General features: G+C 35.2%; 1 protein-coding gene across 1 annotated transcript; it reads left to right on the top strand.

Annotated features, from left to right (window-relative positions):
- Positions 1–24,682, top strand: Lrrk (Leucine-rich repeat kinase). Its single transcript, XM_017615911.1, has 20 exons — positions 1–462; positions 526–794; positions 854–1,114; positions 4,609–4,752; positions 4,833–5,121; positions 5,677–5,984; positions 6,050–6,491; positions 6,555–7,069; positions 7,135–7,252; positions 13,202–13,383; positions 20,447–20,932; positions 21,007–21,130; positions 21,412–21,648; positions 22,129–22,785; positions 22,840–23,250; positions 23,328–23,698; positions 23,753–23,909; positions 23,980–24,298; positions 24,355–24,631; positions 24,679–24,682. The coding sequence occupies exons 1-20, from the start codon at positions 1–3 to the stop codon at positions 24,680–24,682; spliced, it is 6,033 nt and encodes a 2,010-aa protein (XP_017471400.1).
- Positions 24,683–27,189: the final 2,507 nt, after the last annotated feature.

The raw sequence follows: 27,189 nt of genomic DNA, 5'->3' as shown, positions 1-27,189 counted from the left end.
ATGTGTCTCTTGCAGCAACCTACTGTAGAGCGATGGCTGCCGTTCCATGCCGCCTGCATTAACGGGCATATTCATTTACTCGAATTGCTCATCAACTTCAAATACCCGGAATATTTGTATGCTACATATCGCGATGAAGAGGGTCAATGGGAGTGGCGTTTGCCATTCGATCCGAATGCTCAAGATGTAACTGGTCAGACATGTCTCTACATTGCCAGTATATTGGGCAACAAATCTTTGGTAAATGTACTACTCAAGTGGCGTGTAAAGAGTCACAAAACCTTAAATATTGGTGAGGGAGGCTGTGTTGGCAACTCAGAGATAGGTCCTGTCGGCGTTGAAAACATTCACAAAAGTAGTAGCAGCACTTCGATCACACCCACACGTAAGCGTATTTCATTCGGTATCCAAGCAATAATGGCTAAACTGAATATATCTGGGGAGGGTGAGAATCTGATCAAAGTGAGTGACAGAAAAAGAAGAAGCTTTTACATTTAATTTTGCCGTTTGATTTTAATGTCGTAGGAGGAGGATGAATGCGAAAGGTGCCCCGTTAATTTGAATTTACTTTGTGGTGCAACTCGTGAAACAGCTCTCTTGGCGGCCGTGCGTGGTGGATTTGTTGATGTAGCCACATTACTTCTGCAAAATGGTGCCAATCCAAATATTATGGCTAAACCAGTAGAGGATCACAATGATCCAAAATGCATGGAGGAAATCTATGGCCTTAGTAACGTACCCATTGCAGAGGCATGCAAGCAGCGTTCATTACCGATGGTTGAATTGCTTTTAAGGTAATTATGCTCTTTTATGAGGTAATGCATGCACATAATTTTAATTCAATCTTATCAAGATATGGTGCTCGTGATGAAGGTGGTACTGCACTAATGGTAGCCGTCAATTCCGATGACGAGGAAATATTGAGCCGTCTGCTAGCGAAGCGCGTGCATCCCGACTCCGATTATAAAATCAACAAAAAGGGCTTACCGACGCCAGTTGAAGTAAACGTGTTCCTACCATCGACAACGAATATTTCGTATAGCGCAATGTTTCCTAATGTGCCAACCATAATTGATTGGCATAACAATACAAATGTTCAATTGACATTCGTACGGTGAGTTTAAAAGAGGGATGCGCAACCAGAAGCTCGTTTCTGTTTCGTGGTACTTTCATTTCTTTAGAGCGAACACCTTCTACATCGCAACTCTCGTTTATTTTTTTTTTCAACCGCATCTTTAGTGGCGGTTTAAATGTTTTTTGTTTTTGAATGAGCATCAAGGAACGGTTTGATACACATTGGATATATTTATGTAAAAAGATTTTTTTTTTGGCCAATGCCAATGTCGATTCCTTAAAAAAAAACTACCTGAATATAAATTCATTCAAGAATGTTTTTGATAAACTTTTAAAATAACAAAAGAAAAACATAAACAAATAACTAAATAACATTACAAAACATACATAAATTTGAATTAAAAGTAGTAAATATATCGCTTCCGCGTGAATATCATTGCAATGCTTTGTTCCATAATCTTTTTCTTATTCAATGTAAAATAAATAGTTCATTCGAAATCACATTTCCTACACATTGGATATATTTGTGTAAAAAGATTTTCGAGTAGAGTGCGACAGACTCCCTTTTTTTGGTCAATGCCAATGTCGATTCCTTAAAAAAAAACTACCTGAATATAAATTCATTCAAGAATGTTTTTGATAAACTTTTAAAATAACAAAAGAAAAACATAAACAAATAACTAAATAACATTACAAAACATACATAAATTTGAATTAAAAGTAGTAAATATATCGCTTCCGCGTGAATATCATTGCAATGCTTTGTTCCATAATCTTTTTCTTATTCAATGTAAAATAAATAGTTCATTCGAAATCACATTTCCTAGTTGTACTCATAGTAGTAAAAATATGCAGTTTCTGCTGACTATAAATGTGTTGTATTGAATGCAGTTTGTTAATAAACCGTAACCGAAGATTTTAAAATAATGATGAAGGTATTTTTGTAACGTAAACAATTTAACAATCCACTAAAATTAACCCAAAGGATTTAGGAATTCAGCAATTAATTCAAGGATAACCGTAACAATACATACAGTGACGAAATTTTAGCATTCTTTGTCTATTTCCCTTTCGTCCATTTAATGTTTATTATTTTTTTTTTGAAAGTGTAACTCGTTATCTAACAAAACCATGTAAGTAAAAATTTCTACCTTTTTCTTTAAACATTCTGAATATGCAGTAGATCACTAATTCAAATTTTAAATGCAAATTTTAAGTAGGACTTTCCATTGATTTTTGGCAATTTTTTGTGGAAGGTGTTGCTAATTTTCTCCGTACTTTGCACATTAGGTCAAATGATTCATTTGGCTGTGCGAAACTCTAATTTCGTAAGGGCAGTTTTACATTATTTTTTGTTGCCATTCTTTAGGGAATACACCAAAATAACATAAGCTTCACTTTGTTTTTGTAAAATAAAATGACACCGTTAGACAGACCAAAATTACATTTTCACAACGTTATTGACACGTTGTTTGCGCAACCGGTTTATTTTGTAAGTTTCAAGTGCATTTTTTTGTAAAGCTCGAATAATTAAAGGAAAATTTTAAATGGAAAACAAAACTATAAGTGAGTCTCAATTTAAAAAAATGACTTTTTATCATTTGTTTGCAAAAAAACTGACTTATTTGCATAACCTCAAAAATTTTCTGATTTATTTCCATTTGTGATTTTATGTAAGCTTTTACACTTTTGTTAACTTTCGACTGGAAAAAGTAATGGATAAATTAAGATGTAATGAGTTGATTTTATTTTACTTAGCCGCCGTTTTCAAGAAAAACGTTTTTTTTCTGGGCTATGATGCTATTACAAAAGCCGAGTTGTTTGAAGTTTGGCTGATTGGATGTTCGAAAAGAAGAAAACCTTTTTTCGGTTGTCAACCATGTTGAAACAAAATTTGGTGCTGCTGATATTTGCGAAAGTTCTATGAAGAAGAAAAAACGCGTATTTTTTGCAATTATTTATCAAAAAAAGATGAAAATTATGGAAAGCAATTTCGAAAGGATGCCAAAACATTTAATAATGCCAAAATATTTAGATAAGAAAATAAGCGTTTCTTGCTGATGAAGTTCTTTTCGAAATTAAAAAGCCAACTGTGTCGACCAGCAGCCGGATTCTAACTTTCACTATCATTTTAGCTAAACTACGAAAGCTAAAATTTTTCCGAATTTTTAGCTGTCTCCAAAAATTGCGGTTTTGCTCTCTTTCGCTAAAAATAGCTCAGCACAAATTTTTTGGTGATAAATAGTAAATTTTAATGGTGATAAATAGTCAATTTTAATGGTGATAAATAGTGAAAATGGAAGTATGTGATAGCAAAAAAATAGCAGCCTCAATTTGGATTACATTTCATCTCCTGTAGCGTAGCCATGGCTATGTTACAAAGGCACTTGCGCCGATTCGCAAAGACGGATTGAAATTTCGAAATTTTTTACTCAAAGTGAATAGAGCATTCAAAAACATTCGTATTCTTTTCAGGAAGTTACCAGCGATTTTTGGTAAATGTGTCACAAAGCAGCAATTGCATTCTAAATATAAATAATATCGGTGGAGAATTTGGGAATACTGAAACCTCAAGTGAAAATAAAGTGTTTTATGACGACTAACTGGTTTAGAAATCTCTCCTCAAGGCATATCTGCAAGAAATGTAGTAAATATTTTTCGTTTTTTAATTAAGGAATTCCCAGAAGAACCCATTTATGTACTTACTTATTTTAGTCTGTAGCTCATTTTAAGGGGGAGGGTGTTGAGTATGTTAAGAAAATAACTTGTGTCAAAACCAAGCTAATTGGACAATGTTTTTGAGTACTACTTAAACACATATACTCATCATTTTAACATACAAAAAAGCAGAAGAGTCTGTTCTACGAAAGCCAAGTAATTTATTCACATTTTATTTACTGGCTTTACACTATTTCTAACGTTTGCCATCTTTTTACATTAAAATAATGCAAATATTGCTGCTATTAATTTCGCACGGAAAAAGTTATAATTTGACCTAATGTGCTTTGGAAGAAAATACGTGAACAAAAAAATCAACGGCATGTCATAGATACTTCAGACTTGCTCTTTATTGTACTAAAATTTAAAAAACTGTGTACTCAAAAAAAAACAAAACTAGAAAGTCTGATAAACAGTTTCAAATTTCGATGAACATTTGTTTAAATTCGTCGTTCGTAAACACAAATAAACAAGGAAAATAGCCAAACTTGCTAAAATGTGTCTTCCCTACTTACATTCTCGCCACCGTACATCATAGCAACGACACTCAGATGCATTAATATTTTATACTTTAAAGCAATTAAAAAAGTAAATAACATAGAATGAAGTGCAGATTAAGTAAAAATAATCGGCTAAGAACCGGCCAAAAACGGCCGATGTCCATGCCGATGCCGATTCTTTTGGTCGATACTAGCCGATGCCGATTAATCGGTCGGACTCTATTTTCAAGCTTATTTCTGAGCTATTCTGATAAGGAAAGTTCTATCTAATCTAAATATAAGCTCAAGATAAAATTTATTCATCTTCTTTTTATAGTATTAACTGGCTCGTTAAAGGCGTCCTACAACTTAATCCCAAACTCCAAGGACACCCGATGGTTAATGAAGTGGCGCTGACAGCCATAACGCGCATTGATTTGTCGCATAACAACCTCAGTGTCCTCCCTAAAGAAATTTTTAAGTTGGTTAGTTTAAAGTAAGTATTTGCATTTTCATATAAATACTAAATACTTACTCAGTAATATTTTAAATGATTTGTAGATATCTAAACATTGCACAGAATAAAATCGCCAGCCTACCTTTTCCTGCGCAATCACCGAATAGTGCAAAATATGAGTACAATTGTCCGGTGCTTGAGGAACTTTTCATGCAGGATAATCGCCTAGTAATGATACCTGCCGACATTTTTTACTTGCCTTCGCTTACCATTTTAGATATCTCAAACAACAAACTGCAAGAACTGCCGTTTGACATGTGGAAAGCACCAAAATTGCGAGAACTAAATATAGCATTTAATTTGCTGAAGGACTTACCAGTGCTACCGATGCAGGTGAGTTGTTTAATATCGCGCGTGCATTTTAAGTACATATATATGCACATACAGTGACTCAAACAAGTGTTCACCATATAAATGAAAAGTTTCAAACTTTATAAAAAATTCAACAAGTTTTCACCAAAATTTCAAATATTTAAGAGCCATACAATTTTAGTCTAATGAGGTACAGGTTGAGTAAAAAAAAAATGGTTTGGTGACGACTTTTGCGATTTTTTTTTTATATGACAAGGAAAATTTATAAAAATAGGTATTCATTTTTAAAAATTTTGTTTTTTTGAATAAAAAATAGAATTTTATCGGTTCTTTTCGAGATTTTCTCGGGATTTAAGGTTCCAAAATTTATTCGAAACCGTTCGGGATTTGCCCGATATTTTCTTTACTTAACGAAATTTTTTCGGTATATTTAGCTATATTTCGAATCTTTTCTGTATTCTCTCTGTGCACTTCAATTGTATGAATTTAATACTGCTATAAGTCCACTTGATTAGCTCTTTAGTATCTACCCGTATATTATGCATTTCAGTTTGACCAGTATTTTTTTCTTAACAGTCCTCAACATCACACATCAGTTTAGAGAAGTTGGAATTGGAGCCGTTTTCTAATATCGAATCCTCAGAAGCGTGCAATTCCAAGCCACGCAATTTAAATTTCCATCAGTTGATACATCGAAATGTTTGGGCTAATTCGTTAGATATAACCGATAATGACATGAAGTGGAATAAACCGAAGAAAGAAGAGGGAGTCTCAAAGTTAAATAGCCTAAATATCGCTAATAATCTTTTTACCAGCATACCTGTGGTGCTACCTTGTTTGGCGGTTAATTTGACACGTCTCAACATGTCGTATAATAGTTTAAGGTGTGTAAAAATATATGCACATAAGAAGAAATACGGACTCCTATGAATAATATGTATTATTATAGATCTATGGGACATGTGACGGGCTACCCTTCAGCTCTGAAGCAACTTGATCTAAGTCATAATGAAATTTCTTGTTGGCCAAGTTTGCCGCGTATCAGCGGTGATCTCGACCCACATTTGCTTTGCTACGGTTCGGATCGTTCCACCAATACGACGGATGACGCATCCACGTATTCTAAGCCGGTGGGCAGTGGGAAAACAATCTCATTCCGCAGCACAGTACTTAAAAGCGTCTGTCGCCATCGACGTCATTTAAGACTTGAATCGTTACGCACTCTTATACTAGCCGATAATCTCTTGACTCGCATACAGTTATCCACTGATGATGCAACGACGCTTTTTAACGAATCCGAAGATGCAGACTGGAGTGTTGTGGGTGTGACAAAGTCCAAGATAATATTTCCGAACTTATCCATGTTGGATATTAGCAACAATTGTTTGAAGGTAAGTGAGAACATGACAAAGTTTAAAACTTGAACTCATTTTATTATAGTTTTTATTTAACAGGAAATTCCCACTTCATTACATGAATTAAGTGGTCTCAGTGTATTAAATATAAGTGGTAATGTGAATATCACCGATCTTCCACCGCATCTTGGTCTTCTCTCACGCCTATGGAACTTAAACACACGCGGCTGTATGCTTCAGGAGCCACTTAAATCGATGATCGAAAGTAAGAAGTATAAGACAATGGATATAATTGGATATTTGAAGTCAATTTATGAGAATTCCGTGATATACGCGCGCATGAAGTTGATGGTGGTAGGCGTACAAGGCATAGGCAAAACGACTCTGTTAGATTTGCTGCGCCAAGGTGGTGGATCTCAGAAATCACGTGCCTCAGAAAACCATTGGGCCAGACGCATGGGACATGCGCGTAATACGCCAAAGTCGAACTGTGCCGGAAACATTTCGACGGTTGGTGTTGATATTGGGACCTGGATATGTGAAAAGCGTAAGAAATCGCCCGGCTCACATGGACCTGTAATATTTCGAACTTGGGATTTTGGTGGCCAAAAAGAGTGCGTTGAAACATTGCTGGCTTCGGCTTCACTTGTGTGGTTTAAAAATAATCGCTTTTTTACAGATACTATGCAACACATCAGTATTTTTTATCGAAACGTAGTTTATATTTGGTACTTTGGAAAATAACGGATGGGCATAAAGGACTTACTGAAATACTCCAATGGCTCGGTAACATACAGGTATTAGTTAATTTTGCTGAAATATGTTGTTGTTGTAGCAGCATACAAGCTCCCCAAAGAGTTTTGTTGCTGGAGTGACAGTCCTTGGCCAAATATAAATCCGGGTCGTTCCCGTTACGTAGACCCGACTGTCGTGGGAGCGTGTATACAGGTATTAGTTAATTTTGCTGAAATATCGACGAAGACTGTGTAAATCTGCTTATGAGCAGTTTGTAACTACCGTAAAACTAAAGAGGCAAAAATATATTACATAGTTTAGCTAACTTTATAAATTTGAGGGTTTAAATTAATTTGTAGTCCCGTCGTGGCATCGTAGCAGGAGAGAACACATATTTTATTCAGTCATTTGGAGTCTTATGAAGGTTCAACAATAGCGTAGGCCGAAAATCCGCATTTTTTAAATTTTGATTGGTAATAGCAAAAATATGGTTCATTACGCTTTCAAAAAAATCTGTGTGAAATTTAATAAATATCCTAAGCTCGCCCACATCGATCAAAGTTCAATATGCTCAAAAAATAAAAGTTAATAAATAAATTAGTTTATACATTTTTTTTAATAAAATTTCAATAATCTTCGATAGTATTAGTCCTCCATAATTTGGTATATGGACCTTTTTCGTAGAGAATCGAAGTTAGCTAAGAAATAAATTTTTTTAGTACTTGAACTTTGATGGACTTGGGCGAGCCTAAGATATTGACCAAAAATTTTCACATTTCACACAGATTTATTTTAGAGCATAATGAACCATATTTTTGCTATTACCAATCGAAATTTTAAAAATGCTAAGAAATAAATTTTTTTAGTACTTGAACTTTGATGGACTTGGGCGAGCCTAAGATATTGACCAACAATTTTCACATTTTACACAGATTTTTTTTTAGAGCATAATGAACCATATTTTTGCTAGTACCAATCGAAATTTTAAAAATGCGGACTCTCGACCTACACTATTTAACAACTTTTAATGAAAATTTTCCTCCATATTGTATCCGTCATTTTGAATTTTGATAACGCTGGCTCAAAATCGTAATGAATCGATGTTGAAGGCTTCTAAATATTTAATTTTAAGGTATGCATCCAAAATTATAATAATCGATCTCGAAAAGTGCATGTATGTTCTAAGAATTACATAACTTTAACGTGAAGGTGACGTTTTTGCCATCTTTTTCGATTTTTCGAAAAAGCTCCATAAAAGATGGCGAGACTTAGGGCCGTTTTCCGACTGCCTATGTATATATGTGCATTTCCAGTAGAAGGTCTACTGCGAAAAAAATAAAAGTCCTATGTGTAACTTATTTATAGGCCGATTTGGCTGCTTTTTACAAGCTTTTATTTAACTTGCTCTGTATGTATGTATGTAAGTATGATGGCCTAGAGATTTGAGACTTCACAGTTGGCTCAGAACCCGATGACAATGCAATACGAAAGATGAGCTAATCCGATAGGTGGCGCAGACGTCGAGATATTCGAAAAACCCGTTTTTATAGTCCGATTTGGTTCATATTTAGAACCAAATATCCCAGTAGATAATTTCAGGAGTTAAAAGCCCTTCCGAAAGGCCTTCCTGAGGGTCAAGAGGCCTTCCACTCTACACATTCATTTCTCCTTTCTTTTTTATATGGAGTGGCACAAATTGAAGGGCTTCTTCTTTCGCTACCCATGGAAGGCCTCCCGGAAAGGCTTTGATAGGACGTACTTCAAAAGGCCATTTGGAGGAGTTCTTTTAAAGTTGCTTCTTTAACTTATAAAAATCATACATCTTTCAAGTATTTGTTTAAGGTTTATATCAAATATGTGTTATTGCAACTTAAAATGCTTATTTGAAATTCATTTCGGTGGCAGAGAGAAGATCGACCTATCTCGGCATCCAGTCCGAAAATGCCCTATCTCAGAAAACTTTTCAAGAATGCCCCTTCTTCAGAATTTGATTGAAAAACGCCCTATTTCAGAATTTTATTGAAAAACACCTTATCTCAGAATTAGTGTGGAGTAACGCCCTATCTCAGAACTCGGATCAAAAACGGCCGGGTACGGGTTCAGTGTCGCCAGTTTAGCTATTTTTCGACTAGATTTAGCTGATTGCGATAGCAAACAGTCGGAGAAAATTTGGTTTAGCAGGCAGCCGATTTTGCTATAGGCCAATATAGGACAATTTTTTTCTAATCCGAAAAGTCTTAAAATACTGGGCCGATTTCAAAGATTTTTTTTAAGCGAATATACAGTGACCAAATACATGTGGATAAACCGGGAGCAAGTTTTGGCAATTTTTCTTTAATTTATTTAATGTTTGTATTTTTTTTTTATAAGTGTAGCTGATTGCTTAACACTAGCAACAGTTTTTTTGTTTTTTGAATTTTGAATTGTGCCGTTATTGCACAGAACCATCGATATATCTGTGGTCATAAGCAATAACCGCCCAAGTCGAAAAACCTGAATCCGAGAAAAAACGTTTTAAAAATTTGGATTGTAATGTTAACCTTATGGGGAGACCAAAATATGTTCGTCTACAACTTTTTAAATAGCCTAGAGATGGGGATTTAACATACATATGGAATAGTAGTTGAAGAATACGATAGCATATATAAATAACTCAGTTCCTTCTTAAGTCGACTTAAGCGGCTTTTTCGTTTGCCACAANCAGAACCATCGATATATCTGTGGTCATAAGCAATAACCGCCCAAGTCGAAAAACCTGAATCCGAGAAAAAACGTTTTAAAAATTTGGATTGTAATGTTAACCTTATGGGGAGACCAAAATATGTTCGTCTACAACTTTTTAAATAGCCTAGAGATGGGGATTTAACATACATATGGAATAGTAGTTGAAGAATACGATAGCATATATAAATAACTCAGTACCTTCTTAAGTCGACTTAAGCGGCTTTTTCGTTTGCCACAAATGTATAAAAAAGAGCAGCTGCTTAAAGTTTGACAACGATAGACTCTATGTTGCCGTGGTGCGATTGTAGAATGAAGCATATACCAACGTGCTCGTCACGGGGTACAGTGTAAGATTTGGCCAATCTAGCTGCTTTTAATTTTGTGATTCGAAAACTATTGAAGATAGATTAATGAAATTTTGCACAAAGTACGGTATAAGATAGGCGAAGCTCTTTACAAAAAAATCGCTCACTTCGAGGTACTGTTCCGCTAACCTATTATATAACTGTAATTTTTAAAAAGGCAACGCTGAAATAATTAACTCACTACAAAAGCTAAAATGCCCAAAATTGATATTTAGAATTTCCTAATAGCAAGGAATTATAAACTGACAGAAATGGACTTAAAAATTAAATTTTTTTTTTTTGAATTATGAGCGTGGCAAATATCGNATTTCCTAATAGCAAGGAATTATAAACTGACAGAAATGGACTTAAAAATTGAATATATTTTTTTTTTGAATTATGAGCGTGGCAAATATCGATATAAAAAAAATCAAGTTGGGTCAACAAGAAAGGTTATGAATCGAGCATTCTCTATTTAAAAGCAAAAATACAAATGCAAATACAATCGAAAGAGGAGAAAAGAAGAGAATGACGCCAGAAAGCCTTCGCATACAACAACAGCTGGATAACGTGAAGGTAGACAACACTAACAAGGCCTAAGCAGCAGTAATAAGAGACAAATATATATAATTGTGAAAACAAATGAAATGATGGAAATTGTAAAAACCAGTAGCCAAATGATGTGGTGCTAAGAGAAAAATTATTGTGAAATGTGATTAACCCTGGGATTCAGTAATTCAGTCTCATCTCAAGTCACTAAATTTGAGATTAGCAATTAGTGACTATTTTTGTGACTTGAGGCGATTTGGGTATTCAGAAGGAGAGAGTCGGAAAAAGTTCACCAAAAATGTGTGGTGAAAGCAAACACAATCAACTGATAGCGTTTATGTATGCCGCTCAAAGAGTCGCAATGGCCGAGTGGTCAAATCATTAGGCTGGCAGCCGAGAGGGTCCGGGTTCAAGTCCTCCTCGGGCGTAGAGGACTTTTTATTTAGTATTTTTTATTTTTCTTATTTAGTATTTTTTTAGCAATCTTTAGATTTTAATATTTTAAAAACAAAAAAATAATTTTTTTTCAATACATTTGTATGATATTAAAGCATACTTCTATTTTTGTGACCCGCTCTTAGCCAGCTGACAAATTAGTGACTTATTTTTGAGACTAGAGCCGTGAGACAGCGTACTGAATACCAAATAGTCTCAAGAAGGCGCGGGAAAAAAGCGGCGAAACGCGTAGCAGGGAAAAGGAAAACGTATTTTCGCTTTTATTTCACCGGCCGAAGTAGCTCCAACCCAACGAACAAATTTTACAAGAATTTGGCCCAAATCAACAAACCAAAAATACAAAAATTTTTCTCGGTCGAGATCAAATGTAAATGAATTATTCGAAGAAAATAAAATTCCTAGTAGGCCGGAAAAAAGAAAATTTCATCAAAACCAGCACTTTCCAGCACCTGAAATTGTGGTGTTTAAAGTCTAAGAGGAGTGGCAAATAAACAGAGATACAAGCTTTATCGAATAATCGCGGATAACGAGTTTGTCTGTGTAATGAAATAAATAAATTGCCAAAATTAAATTTAAGTTAACATCGTTTTACTTTAACATGAAATACTCAGTCCTAGTTGACTCAAATCGCAAACAGGTACTATATTCATTAAAAAGAACATATCTAAAAAGATAAGACCAAAATTGTATTTGAACAATTGTTGCATAAATCACAAAACACCAACAACTTAAACATTGGAATTCCGTACAAGATTAAATATTATTGCGCTTGGCAATCTTCCAAATCAAATCCCGTCCCGCCATACACTTTGATGCACATTTTCTTGTTGTTATTATTTCGTCTTTACTAGGCTTTTCTAAATGCGATATAAGGGAGGTTAAGCACAATTACTGTTATTTGTTTGATTTTAGTTATTTTTGCTATTTTTTTTTAAATAAGAATTAGCGAATCAAAGTAAATAAAAATCCGCTAGGTTTAAACTGAGTTGCCACCTGTTAAAAATTGAACTTAATTTGATAGGATTATTCATTAAAAAAAATATTAGGAGGGTTGCCACCTGAAATGGTAATTCCCATGAACAGAAGTGTTATAATAGTTTTATAGATAATTGCATGATCTATACTCCAATAAATAGGGTTCAAAAATTAGAAAGAAATTATGAAAATTGCAGATAGAGGGTATTCAACATAACCCGTGGATATCTGAAATAGCCTTTGATAAATTTTTTTTGTGTATTAAAAATTTTAANAGGTACTATATTCATTAAAAAGAACATATCTAAAAAGATAAGACCAAAATTGTATTTGAACAATTGTTGCATAAATCACAAAACACCAACAACTTAAACATTGGAATTCCGTACAAGATTAAATATTATTGCGCTTGGCAATCTTCCAAATCAAATCCCGTCCCGCCATACACTTTGATGCACATTTTCTTGTTGTTATTATTTCGTCTTTACTAGGCTTTTCTAAATGCGATATAAGGGAGGTAAGCACAGTTACTGTCATTTGTTTAATTTTAGTTATTTTTGCTATTTTTTTTTTAAATAAGAATTAGCAAATCAAAGTAAATAAAAATCAGCTAGGTTTAAACTGAGTTGCCACCTGTTAAAAATTGAACTTAATTTGATAGGATTATTCATTAAAAAAAATTATTAGTAGGGTTGCCACCAGAAGTGTTATAATAGTTTTATAGATAATTGCATGATCTATACTCCAATAAATAGGGTTCAAAAATTAGAAAGAAATTATGAAAATTGCAGATAGAGGGTATTCAACATAACCCGTGGATATCTGAAATAGCCTTTGAAAATTTTTTTTGTGTATTAAAAATTTTAACGATTTGCCATAATTATATAATTAAAATCAGAAAGTTGTTCTACCAAATTTGGAAGGATTTCACCAAAATAGTAATTTATGATCTCCAAATTTTAGGCTCGCGCACCCAATTCTGCTGTCATAATTGTTGGAACGCACTACGATGCAGTTGGAGACACGATCACCGCCCAACAGGCAGAAGAACTGCAACAAATCATACGCGAAAAATTTATCGCTATACCAGATGCAGAAAAAGTTGGATTACCGCGAGTAATCGATTCAATAGAGATAAGCTGCCGGTAAGTTAATACTGTTAGCGCCCTGAAATGTCTTTTTTAGGGTGTTGTCCCTAACGCTCGGAGTGTACTATACAATACATGCCTATATTTTCATAAACATCTTTGAATGTATGTATGTCAATAGATTATGTACGAAAATATGTTTAGATATGTACATATCGTCGTTTAAAGTACAAAACCGCGAATCTCGGAAATGCATAACCTCGTATGTGAGGTGGCCAAGATTTTGCAGGAGAGAGTACAGCTAGTCCTATTTCAAAACGGTCCTTTCTTTTATACCTAATTATCTCTTCTTCTTATATCTAAGTACCGATATTTAAGTATAAATGGATATGGGCTTGGTGTCAAGGGGTTCCGGTGTGCAAATATCTTTTTTGGAACAAATGTCAGTTACGAGGTTTTGTGCTTTAAACGACGGTATGTATGTACATATATGGCAAAATATTTTCCTTTTTGGTATAATATGTATCTATTTATTCAATCTTTCTTTCGAAACTAACAATAAGTTTTCAAATTTTACAAACTACTATTAAATTTAAAATTTCTGCGGCAAAGCTTAGAAATTTTGTATTTTTTTTACATATATATTTAGTGCCATTGTTGCGGCTGTCGGAATGTAGAAGATTCCGGGCAGCAGGATCACTGGCGATCTGAAAGGATGAGTTCCAGAGCCGCACTGCCTGGGCGGGTGGAAAGGACTAGTTTCCACGCCGCGCCTTCGCTTCTCTATATTTAAATAATTACAATCCAGTAGGCTGTGTTCGGTCGGAACGGACGAGTTTCCGAGCCGCACTGACACTAGTGTTGGGTAGTCGGTCTGAAATGACGAGTTCCAGAGCCGACATTGATATATCGTGGATATCCATATATATTATATTACTCATCATTTGATAATATCGGAAAATTCCTTTCTTTTTAGTCTTCTTGCGTATCTCGGGCTAAGAAGATCTCTCGCTAGTCGATTTGGATGGTTAATTAACCGTGCTGAATAACTGGTGCTTAGCCCTCTTATGTTTAGCCCTTTATGTTTACATTAAGATCTTTGTGGATATTCGTATTTTTTATGTACCATGGTACTGCGCATATGGCGCGTAACATTTTCGACTGCAGTCTTTGAAGTCTGTTCAAAATGGAATTGCACGCTGTGCCCCAAAGCCCGATTCCATATGCCCAACATGGTCTAATCATCATATTAAAAATCAGCATCTTGTTTTCCAGGCTTAATTTAGATTTGTGTCCTATAACCCATTCAAGCCTTGAAGCTTGTTTTAGTTTCGCTTGAGAAATTTTGTTTTCTATATGCTTTTTCCAGGTAAGTTTTCTATCTAGTGTCATCCCAAGGTACTTGACACTATCTTTTTGTGGTATAGCCTTGCGGTTTATTCTTAATGGTGGGCAAGTTTCTTTCTTCAAAGTAAATTAGGGATTAAAACTCTCACTAAGTAGAATTCTCCTTTCTGTGTTGCCGAAGAAGAGGAGCTGAACACCTTTTGCAGAGAACACCTTTCTGCGTAGGCGGCCTTCGGCTGCGCATAGGTATTATAACCCTCACTAGGCAATGGCGAACCTCCGAGTGTATTTCTGCCACGAAAAACAGCTTCTCATAAAAATACAATCGCCGTTCGGAGTCGGTGTAAAACTGTAGGCCCCTCCGCTTTGTGTGACAACGTCAAGGCGCACGCCACAAATCGGAGGAGAAGCTCGGCCAAACACTAACATATGTGTATGCGCCAATCTATTATTATTATTATTAAGGTGGTACCTTAAGGGTGGTCCCATACTAATTTTGTTTAGATCCGATAATTGGATCATGAAGAAATTATCGATAGTCTTAAAATTTTATATGAGAATTGAAGCTTTTTTCTAAAAGTAATTTTCCTTATTTCCTGGCAAAGTATGTAAATTAAAGAAAATGAAATGTAAATGTTTATTATTTCTATTATTGTTTGTGTCCTTTTAGCGTTCTTACAGTGTTATCATCAAAATTTAATGGCGACCATAGGATTGCAATTGGTTTATAAAACTCATAGGACGTAGGATATTCAGTCCGATAGGGCTCGGAATTCAAGCATACGGCATTCACATTTGTATCGCAGGATACCAGTAAGGGTACTCTAAAGGCCTCAGTAGGGACGCCATTTGGTGTACCATTAAGGGTACCATATACACAATTAATACACAATTAAGTCAGTGCATATTTCTGGATATGCAGGGTTTAGTCCAAGAGAACGCAGCAACAGTCCGGACTGATATGTATCTAGGTCGTTCCGGTTACGTAGACCCTGTCGTGGGAACTTTGAAAAAGTAATTAATTCCTTGCTGTGGACTAAAGGAATTGATTACTAATTAAGCAATTAAGATTAATTGTAGAATCAGCCTATTGTTTTAACCCTGGACGTGCTTTGTTAGTCGATTTGACTAACAGCAATCGTGTTTGGCTTCGTACTTCTCTCTGAAGTCATTTACCTTTTTGTTTATTATATGTAGCAGAGAAAAAGTATGTTTTAAATGTTTAATCATCTATATATACTAAAGCACTGCAAATATACCTACCGAAATACTCTTCACAAGTGTACATGAGTAAATGGAACATAAATTTTAGTGTACTTAAAAAGATGGAAACAAAAAAAGAGGACATCATAAATTTGAGGTACTGAGCAATGTTACTCAACAGTGCTCTGCTACATAAAACACCTTTCCACTTTTGCAGAGTACTTGAGTATGTTGCAGGGATTGGCATTGGTTGATCGTCAACAGTTTCATACTCAATCAATACCGCTGCTTTATATGACTGAGCAGCGGCGTTGGCTTAGTAGTATCGATACCTAAACGAAATTAGGGGATAACTGAACACCAGCGCATAGCGCGCTGTCTTGCAAATACAGCCACCACAAGTGAACGATGCTTATAACCAGTGTTGCCAACTTTTGATTTTCGGAAAGCACCAAAAACTTGGAAAAAAGCGTTCTACCAAACTAGAAGCACCAATTTTTTTTTATCAAAAGCAAAACATGCGTAGCAGTTTGTATTTAACAAAAGCAAAAATTTAACAATATTTACAAGAATACATACATAAATCAATACACAAAACGTTTTCGATCATAACGATTGAATAGCCTCTACACATGCTATGATGACTCATGCTTACGACGTAATACCGAAGTACTATTAAAACTAGTGTATCTCGAGAAAGAAAAATCGAATCGCAACGAACGAAAATAATGCCCTAAGTAGAAATGAGCAAAAAATTTGATGTTTTCGTTATATAACCTCAAATATCGCAAAAACCGTGTTTTTGGCAATCAGAGGGTAGGATATCTAAAAATTCTAGTACTAGAGCAATTGTACGGCCAGATTTGGATTCAGTACCAAGAAATTATGTGTTTTACTCAGGTGTTAAAAAATCAAAATTTGTACAAACAATTAGAAAAGAAAAAAAGAAATACCTAACTTACCTGCGTACTAGCATTTTCAACGCGAATAGAATTCAACAAGGTGGGTTTGCAACTTCAGCTTTTTATCAATCATGGTTGTATTTTAGTGCATTTAAATTTGAACATTCTTGCAAATTCCGCATCTTCAGCTTATAATATTTTAAATTATTTCAGGCTTTAACTATCTCGGAGTAATATTAGTTCAAAAAAAGCACTAAAAAAGGCACTAGTCACTAAGTAATTTTTTTTGGCGCTTTAATTTTCAAAAAGCACTCAATCTAGTGCTTAAAGCACCAAGTTGGCAACTATGATTGCACTGAACACATTGAATTTTAGCTTGTTGGGCTCTTTCCACTCACCGTAATCATAATTGGAAGTACGGGAATACTCATGAAGTTTTTTTCTTTTCAAATGTTAGCATTTCACATAATGTTATGAAAAAACATAAAATTTCTTTTTATTCAAAATTTGTACTATATACTTAAAATATTGTTTTATATTAAAAAAAAAGCGCCGACATTTCTCGCCGGAACATATTTTCTTTGAGTACTTTTTTTGTGTACACAGCGCTCAACATCTTCACTTCGCTTCCTTCCATGCCCCCTTTGCTAGAGTATGAGTAATTTACATATTTGGAAAAAACTTCACAGTGAAGCAAAATAAATTACGATGCAGACCTTTAACATATGCATATAAAACGCGAAGAGATTTTTTGTTCAGGACAAAAGATTTTTACCGTTCGCCCGGTTTTCAAAATTGAGGTGTCAAATTAATGCGCTTGGTCTGTAGATGTGGAAGCTGGTTTAATTTTTTTTTCGAAAAGAGTTGCCTCCTGTTGAACAATTAAACCCAAATTATTANAAATTAATGCGCTTGGTCTGTAGATGTGGAAGCTGGTTTAATTTTTTTTTTCGAAAAGAGTTGCCTCCTGTTGAACAATTAAACCCAAATTATTTAATAATCAATGCCATCATATCTGCACCGTTCGTTCGATTTTCCCAAGTGAGGTGTCATATTAAAAAGCTTGGAAAGGGGGTTTTGAAGAATCATTTTTGAACTATATTAAGCGCGGTTGCCACATGTTTAAAAAATCAAATTCAACTTAATTCATCAGTTAATTAAAATATGTATCGCAATGTCATACGAATAAAGTTTTAACTTGAAAATACTGCCACTTGAACTTAGTTAACTATTACACAGGTTATATGAAATATGGGTGTCAAACGAATGAGTGTTAAGAAATATTTAGTTAAGCACTAAGAATTTTTTGAGAGGTTTTAAGAGGGTTGTCCTCTGTTTAAAAAGTTAAATTTAAATTTAATTTTTAATAAGTTAAATGAATTATTAAAGGATGTTTATCAATCGAAATGTGTTTGAAAACTCTTTATATCTGACCTTTCTTTAGTAGGGTTGCCACTTGTTTGAACAATGAAATTCAACTTAGTTCTTCAGTTTATTGAAGCTCATGTGTATCACAATGTCAGCCGAAAGAGATTTAAGAAGCTGTTAGTTTGAAAATACATCTTGAAAAGGATTTCCACCTGGTCGAAAAGTAAAACGTAGTTAACTTACCATAGGCAGGTTCTGCAATTCACTTCCGAGTGAATTTCAATAAAATGCGCTTTGAATTCAAATTGGCAGGGGTTGAAATTAACTCGGAAGTGAATTGCATAACCTTATTCGACACTTATAAAAGTATGATTTTCCATTTTCTACCAATTTTATATGTGAGCTTAACTCTAACAATTTTGAAATAAATTTTTTTTCATGTGAAATAGTTTTCCATTAAAGACCTTGCTTCGAGCGGTTTTAATTTAAGCTCTTCCATACTTGCTTGCTTGGTTTAATTATTTCGGTAAGCCGAAATATTTCTGTTCGCAACGTGCATTCTAAAGAGTCGTCTGTTTGAGTTTGGGCATCAACAAAGAATGTATCCTGATCGCGTACTAAATCCTCACTTGTATCAGTTATTTCGTATGGATATCGGCCTGCGCATGGGTATGAACGAGATCGTTGGAAAGTGTTTGATTTGGACATCACTTTCCTTGAAGTGGTTTTCACAAACGCGAGATGAATCACGTAGTACAACACCACAGCTTTCTTCCCATCGCCGCTGTCTTAATTCGCAACTAGGTGGTTTAAAACACCGCGCTATTTTCGTGTCCTGACTTATTGCATACAGCGCACCGTTCAAACGTTTTGCTCCGTTTCATCTTGGTTTCATTACATTAAATATTTAAGCAAAGTCGAACGTATTTACTTATTACCAAACTTAAATGTACTTTCTTGCTCTTCTCGGCGGTTTATCTATTAACAATTTCACGTTTATTAAGAAAATTTGTTGCTTGAAAAATTTGTGTGTATTTTTATATATATTTTTTTAATTCAAATTTGAAAAAAAAAAACACATTTTCAAATGGGTTAACAATTCATTTCAATTTGACATTATAGCCTGCTTCTTATGAGAGCAATGTCAAAATCAATCACACTTTGTTGAATACATTTTGAGTATAACTCTGACTAACATTGAGAGTATTTTTTAGCTTTTTGAAATGAAATCTTGTGCGTTTTAACGCCTTGCGAGTTTACTAGTAAAATGTATTTTCGTTTTTAACTGTTTGTTATTTAAATTCAAAATTAGTGTTAGGGCCGATTTCAAATGAATATTTAAATGGCACTTCAGTTTAATTGTCGATTGTTGTTTAAATGCCATTTAACTTTCGTTGGGTTTCAGATCAGCTTTGTTTAAATATGCCAAACAATTGGCAGCGATGCTGCTTGTTCCTTGAAATTGTTGTTGCATTTGCTTGTTTGTTTACATTTTGTGCTGAACGGCTGATTGTTTTTTGGTGGGATTGATTAAACAACCTACCAATCAATCTTGGTTGTTTGGTACAAACACAGGGTTGCATATCTCATATTTAAATAGCCAATATTGACCATTTAAGTGCAGATTAAATGTATGATCTAAAAATGAATAATGGAAGTTAATCAACAATCTCTACTTAAATAGGCCATCTGAAATTGGGCCTTAGTCGTTTCAATTAACAAGCCCGCAGAGAATGCAAAGCGCGAAGCACTTCCAGGGTTAAATATTTGGGCAGATATTTTATTTAATTTAACTTTACTTCCACTTACCTTTGTCAATGTACATTAAATACAATCAATTTTTTTAAATTACGCCAAATTAGCTCTAAAGGCCACCCACACAAGTAAATGCTGCAACACTGAATCCACTGAAAGTTAAACATTTTAAGCCAATATAATGTAAACCTTACAACTCAGAATTCGCAAGGGAATCATTTTCGTTTAAAATAGGGCAAAGAAACGGCTTTTGCCGTTGTTATACTTTTAGGTGATTTTATTTGCAATCTTGATCTTGAACCACTTAACTCTAAAATATATATAAAAGAAAATAATGTATCAGCTTTTGTCGAAATTTTAAATAATCTTTTTTTTTTTAGCACTGGTATGTAAATTAGAACTTGGGCATTTTAAAAGTAATCCATTTCTATGTAGTTGTGTGGGAACGTTATATCGTCCCTCGACAACCGATATCGCATTATAATATTTGTGTCCTATACTATTAGCCATTATTTTTCACCGGTTTACGAACAAATCTATTTTAGCACCTTGCACAACATACGTCTATTGGCCAATATAATCTACGACACAGCATTTATGTTGCGTTCTCCCGGGTCTAAAGAACCGCTTCTGCTACAAAAGATACCTGCTAGTTACATAGCATTAGAGGATATAGTCAATGTTATTGCTTGTAGTTTACGTACCGCTAATGCAGACCCAGTACTTGATGCGGACGAATTTCGAAAACTTGTTACCGAAGAAATGCGTTTGCATAACTACAAAAGCTTTCGCGACGCGGCAGAACTTAATCAAGCCACAATGTTTTTGCACGATAACGGTGTGATACTGCATTATGACGACGCAACCTTGCGCGACTATTACTTTTTAGATCCACAATGGCTGTGCGATATGTTGGCACATGTGGTGACAGTACGCGAAATCAATCCTTTCGCTCCTACCGGTATTATGAAAGTGGATGATCTGGCATTGTTGTTTCGCAATATAAATTCACAGAATAAAAACAATCGAAGGTATGTGTGGCTTGGAATATTTAAAACGCAAAACTATTGAAAGATATATAATTAAGTGCTATTTTATTTTACAGTTATATTCTTAGTTTATTGAATAAATTTGAAGTAGCACTCACATGGGACTCACGAACGTTACTAATACCATCCCTTTTACCACTTGATGAAAGTTCAACACCTAATACGGGCACCACCGTTATGGTATGTACATAATTTCATTTACATATGCACAACCTGCTTAACTTGGATAGATACATTAGTTTGAACATATTTTTAAAATAGATGAAAATACATAAATATCTGGTATACTTTCATTAATATTGCCCTTATCCATAAATATAATAAAAATTTTCCGCATATTTTTGGTCACAGGGCTGTAAAATGATGTAACGTTGTACATATATGTAAAATGTACCTATTCAAGTGAAGGGCGGTGTATGTACGCATTTGCTTATTTTATATTAATTTTTCAATACGTCTAGGCTTTTCAACGCTCGCGTGCACGTAATTTTGGTATAGATTGTTCGAATGGAATCAGCACAAATAATCTAACATTTGAGCCACATATAGATAATTCGAAAGACATTGAAGTGGGCCTTAGGCGTATTCTCTTGATGACATATTTTCCTTCCGGATTTTGGTCTCGTATATTAACAAGATTATTAGCCGATGAGCAGATAACCGACGCCATCAGATCAATTTATTTTCCCACAAATAATGTAAGTCTGCATTTTGAAATTAAGAATAATTTTGCAATTCTTCTTCGAATACATTTGAGGAGTTCCATAACAAATCGCAATAATTCCACTTAAACAGTGTATGTATTTGATAAATGAGAATGTTTAATACATATATTGGCAAATAAGAGTACATGTACTTCTAAATAACATTGGCTCCATTTTAATGGCTTTATTTTCGGTGTCATTTGTGAGGGATGACGGCAATTGGTTGCAATGCAAGATTTACTCAGTAAATTACAAGCAAATATCTGGTCTAACCGGTTTTGGAAAAAGTCTAATAATCGAACACCCTAGTATGTAAATATAACTGCGCAGCAGGTGAAAGTTACATATACCTGTACTTGGAATCAGGAGAACACATCTTTCCACTGATACCACTTTTGTACCCCTTTTCTTGGATTAGATACTAGAGTCTTCCCTATTTATTTAAAGAGTAAAAAAATTTTCTCTTTAATTTAGAAATGTTTGGAATTCGACATGCGCAACTATCTGGAGCGAGACACAAAATGGAATTTATGGCAAACTGGCGTATCTTTGTATTTTAATCAAATTTTACTTTTTAAAATATGGGAAGTTCCATTTAAGTCAACCTCTACAACTCAATCATTTCGAAGTCCGACAAATCGTTTCAAACTAAAGCTGGATGGTTTGTGGAGCGATGTAAATTTATCATCCTCCGGCATATTGGAAATTTATTTTCCCCTGAACAATATTGAGATGTATCAAGAGATTTCTGCTGGTAATCGTGAGCTCGTTGCACATATGGAACCAAATATGTCAATAGTTTCAAAGTTACTGGCGCTGGCAGTAGATCATATCGATTTGTTGCTTGAAGATTGGTATCCAGCGTTGGGTACACGATTCGTCCACACCTCAGAGGGACGATTCCTGATCACTCGTCTGGTTTTATGCCCGAAATGTTTGCAAAAACTATTCTCTGGCAATAGTGTAGATAACAGAAAGCTTGACGACGGCGGTAGTCCTGCAGATGTTCCCGGCAAAAGTAGGAATGTGACTAGACGCGCCGGGAAATTCGGTGAGAGTGCCGAGGAAGGTGCCATGAATTTGTTTTCGGCATATATGAGTACAACATTGTGGCGTGAACGAAAATCAGAGGTAAGAATCTAAGTTTTCTTCAAATAATGCCATATAATTTTGAATTTTATCAAGGATTCTTTGTGCCTTTCGGATGCTGATTCAGGGGTCGGACCTGATTCTGCATCCTCTTCTCGTAATACATCCGTCGACGGCCACCCTATCTACGAACAGCACGATGTATCAAATATTTGCTACTGTTGGATGGTTGAAGAATGCATACTATCTGTTTATAACCAGAATAAAATAGTTTGTCCCGTACATTTGGAAATGAATATGATTAGATTGGCACCTGATGTGGTATTCGCTGATATACCCGATCGATATAGCATTAACGCGGACAGCATTATTAAAGGTTCACTGTTGGGGCGAGGTGCATTTGGCTTTGTATTTAAGGCAACTTGTAAAATAAAATCAGCCCGCAGCTTTAAAGCAGTGGCTATGAAAATGCTCCAGCCTGTCCCACCTGGACCCAGAGCCAAGGAAGTGGGTTAATAATAATTTTGTTTTATTATTTTTTAAATAAGTCGTATAATGTTTTTTTTTTTTTTTTGTATTTTCAGAGCGCATTGATGGCATATAAAATTGCATTGGGCAAATGGGATCGTGATCCATTACAGCATGCCTGTAAAGCGTATTGTACTGCACGACAAGAATTAGCGGTATTGCTTACTTTGAAGCACCAAAATATTGTTCCCCTTGTGGGTATTTGCATCAAACCACTAGCTTTAGTGTTAGAGCTTGCACCGATGGGCGGACTTGATTCAGTTTTACGACAGTATCGACGAAGCGGTGCACACATTGGTCCCCACACTTTTCAGACTCTAGCCTTACAAGCGGCACGTGCAATAGAATACTTGCATAGGCGTCGTATCATTTATCGCGATTTAAAGTCAGAGAATGTGCTGGTTTGGGATTTCCCACTGCCCCATAGGTAAGGCCGTACTGAGATGGAAGAAGAATTTTGGTAAATAATTTTTGATTGCAGTGAAGATACCCCACGAAATTGCGTACAAATAAAAATTGCTGACTATGGTATTAGTCGTCAAACCGCACCAAGTGGATCAAAGGGTTTTGGCGGTACTGAAGGTTTTATGGCGCCTGAAATTATCCGCTACAATGGCGAAGAAGAGTATACGGAAAAGGTAGATACCTACATATTATGAGACTTAAACGACATTGCAAAGTTGATTGATGTTTTTTGATCATCCAAAGGTTGATTGCTTTTCATTTGGGATGTTCATATATGAAATAATATGCTTACGTCAACCTTTCGAAGGTCATGAGTCAATCAAAGAGTGTATCCTTGAAGGTAGTCGTCCACCACTTACCCAGCGTGAAGCTCAATTTCCTTCATATTGTCTCGATCTGATGGTTCTGTGCTGGAACGAATTGCCGCGGAAACGCCCATCGGCCAGTCAAATTGTTTCAATACTAACCGCTCCTGAGTGCATACACTTGTTAGATGCCATTGCCTTGCCCCATAATGAAAAGGTAGCATGTGGCGCATTTAACATGCTTGCCACAGCAGAGGGTAAGTTATCTACTAGTTAGATCTACATACATTGTTATTGTTTTATTTTACCAAAGATGAGACAAATGGTTTTGAGCTTTGGCTGCCGGCCTACAATTCACGTATCGACATACTCGATATTATGCCTTCGGGAAGCTTTCTACAAGCCAGTAGTATAATGTGTATGAATCGTTTACAAATGGTTAATTCGTCACGTGCGGAGTTAAATAATGAATCGGGTAGTCTGCGTTCAAGTTCTATAGCGTGTCAACATAAAATAAATATGCTTTCTTGTTGTTTAATTGGTGATTGCATCTGGATAGGCGATTCGGCTGGAAATTTACATTCCTATAGGTATGTGCATACTATGAATTATGTTATAAGTAGGTACATATATTAAGATGAATCACCAAATGTTTATGAGATTTCCACCCTTAGAGCACCTTTACTATATATCGAGGGCTTATATTCAATACGACCTTATTCATAACAAGTAAAGAAGTATAAGTTCGGGCGAAACCGAACATAATAGGTTTGTTCCACAAGCTACTTGTAGAAAAAACTCAAGCAAAGTTCACCCGGCGGAACACCGGACCTATATAAACTTTTCTAAAGCCGATTGGAAAGGCTTCGCGGAATTTACTGAAAACACCTTCGCTGCGCTCCCCACACACCGTATCAGGGATCTCAACGCGGAGATTCGGCAACTAGTGAGCGTACATAAGCGGAAGAAGTGGGAAGAGCATCTGAAGACCTGTAACTTTACCTCTGGTGTGAGTAAGCTTTGGTCAACCGTGAGGTCACTGTCCAATCCGACGAAGCATGACGACAGGGTCGAAATTTCTTTCGGCGACCATGCTTCGTCGGACCCGGACGGCCGATGCCGATGCCGATTAATTGGACTCTACTTAGAACAACCTTTGAATAAAATCGCACCTAGCCCAGTTTGTGACACAATCAATGTCTTACATAATAAAAGAGCTTTAGGGTGGAAAGCTAGAAGAAAGGTGTAATATTCTAGGATGCATATTAGTGTAAGAAACATTCAAACTTTAATTTTTTTTTTTCAGCACAACAAACTATGAACATATTTTTTCATACATGCTGGATCCAGCCATAAAATCTCCTTTGATAAGTCTAGTCTTCATGCCCAACATTGAGCGAGTTGCCATCGGTTTACAAAATGGCCGTGTTTTCTTTGTCGACTCAACAAAAGTCCCAACTAATTGCGCATTTGCTGAAGGTTCGTTTGTATTGACCGAAATCTGTTCCGGCCTTATACTACACAGCGCTTGTTCTGTGCTGATTGGAGAGTAAGTGAAGTTCATATTTGAAGAATATATCTTATTGCATTACATACAGCAAGGTGTCAGAAATGTACTCATTCATATATGTATATTTATTGCGGATTTCGTTAAAAACTTTTCTTCTAAGGCGATACACCACTAGAATTAGAATTAGGCAAGGCTGTTTTTTTAGTGCTGCAATTAGCTTTTTTTGCACAGATATCCCATTGAGAGTCATGTCCAAAAGCTGCTTTTAACTGTAGAGACATTATTTTGGCTATAGCTACGGGTCATTTTTTTTTTTTTTTATAATAATCCCAACGGTCATAATGTTTAATAAGTATTATTTAAAAAAAAATTTACTCCATCTCAATGTTGCCAGATTCACAGTTTTAACTGTAAATTACAGTTTTTTGACAAGCGTAGGAACATAACTCGTACAAAATTGCATTTCTCTCACAGAGAGAGAAAAAGTAGAACAACTACATGGAAGAAAAGGTTAAGAAAAGCTAGTTTCGCGAAAGCCTTTTAAGCATAACCAAGAACGCGTTCCAGTTTTGGTTTAGTTCTTGACGAGGACAAAATGTAATGCCAGGAACGTTCCCACAAAATAGCCAAGAGAGAACAAAAGTATTCAGAGCAAGTTGAACGGGAACAAAATGATAACAAACGGTTCGGGAACGTTTACGTAAAGAACAAAATGCGAACAAAACTCTCAGGAACGTTCTTAATATGAACATAATTAGAATCAAACTTTCAGGAACTCTCCCAATGAGAACGAACGTATCGAGAACGTTTTCAAGGAGGATCAAATAAGAAACATTTCTGTTGAACGTTCAGCTAGAGAACAAAACAAAAACAAACGTTTTGAGAACTAATATGGAAACTGATAAGAAAAAATAATAATTTCTGAGACAACTCAACTTGTATACAACTGAATTATCAACTGTTTTCAGTTGACTGTAGCCATTGAAAAAGTCGGAAATTCGATAGAAATTTTGTTATTTTCATAATATTATGATATGTTGATGATATTAAAATAATTAAAAAAGCAAATTAACGGAAATCAGTTACGAATTATGTTTTACCGTTGAGCCCGCGGTTGCTAGTGCTAGACAACTAACAGACAACTACGTTTTGAGTTGAGTTGTGTCCCGCAATACCAATTTACAACTTACAACTCAACTATCTTAAAAGTTGTGAATCATAATAGGGGCCAAGGCGAATTTATACAAGGTGGTGTTGATGGCGCATTTACTAATGTCAAAATGATGTGTTTGTTGTAAACCAGGCGAATTAATATTACAAAAAAAAACATCATTTTGACATTAATAAGTACCGCGGCGAAAATCTAAATTCGCCATCAACACCACCTTGTATAAATTCGACTTGATAGGGGTCTTAAAAATTTTCTTCGTTATACATTGCAATAAATAAAAAAATACATTAAGAAATATTCTAATATCTTTCGTCTTGAAAGATCTCTAATTTACTAAATAATTGTCGTGTAATTGTAAAAAAGGGGCTTCAGGATTCGTGTTTATACTTTTTAATTTATTCCCAAAGTAGTGAAAATAGACATGTATGTGTATACTTTTCATACACGATTTTAAAAGGGTTTTTTTT

Source organism: Rhagoletis zephyria, unplaced genomic scaffold (genome assembly GCF_001687245.7).
Source record: "Rhagoletis zephyria isolate East Lansing unplaced genomic scaffold, Rhagoletis_zephyria_1.1 Rzeph_scaffold_01097, whole genome shotgun sequence".
Lineage (NCBI taxonomy): Eukaryota > Metazoa > Arthropoda > Insecta > Diptera > Tephritidae > Rhagoletis > Rhagoletis zephyria.
The sequence above is the reverse complement of the archived record's forward strand: the minus strand, read 5'-3'. Positions and strand labels throughout refer to the sequence as shown.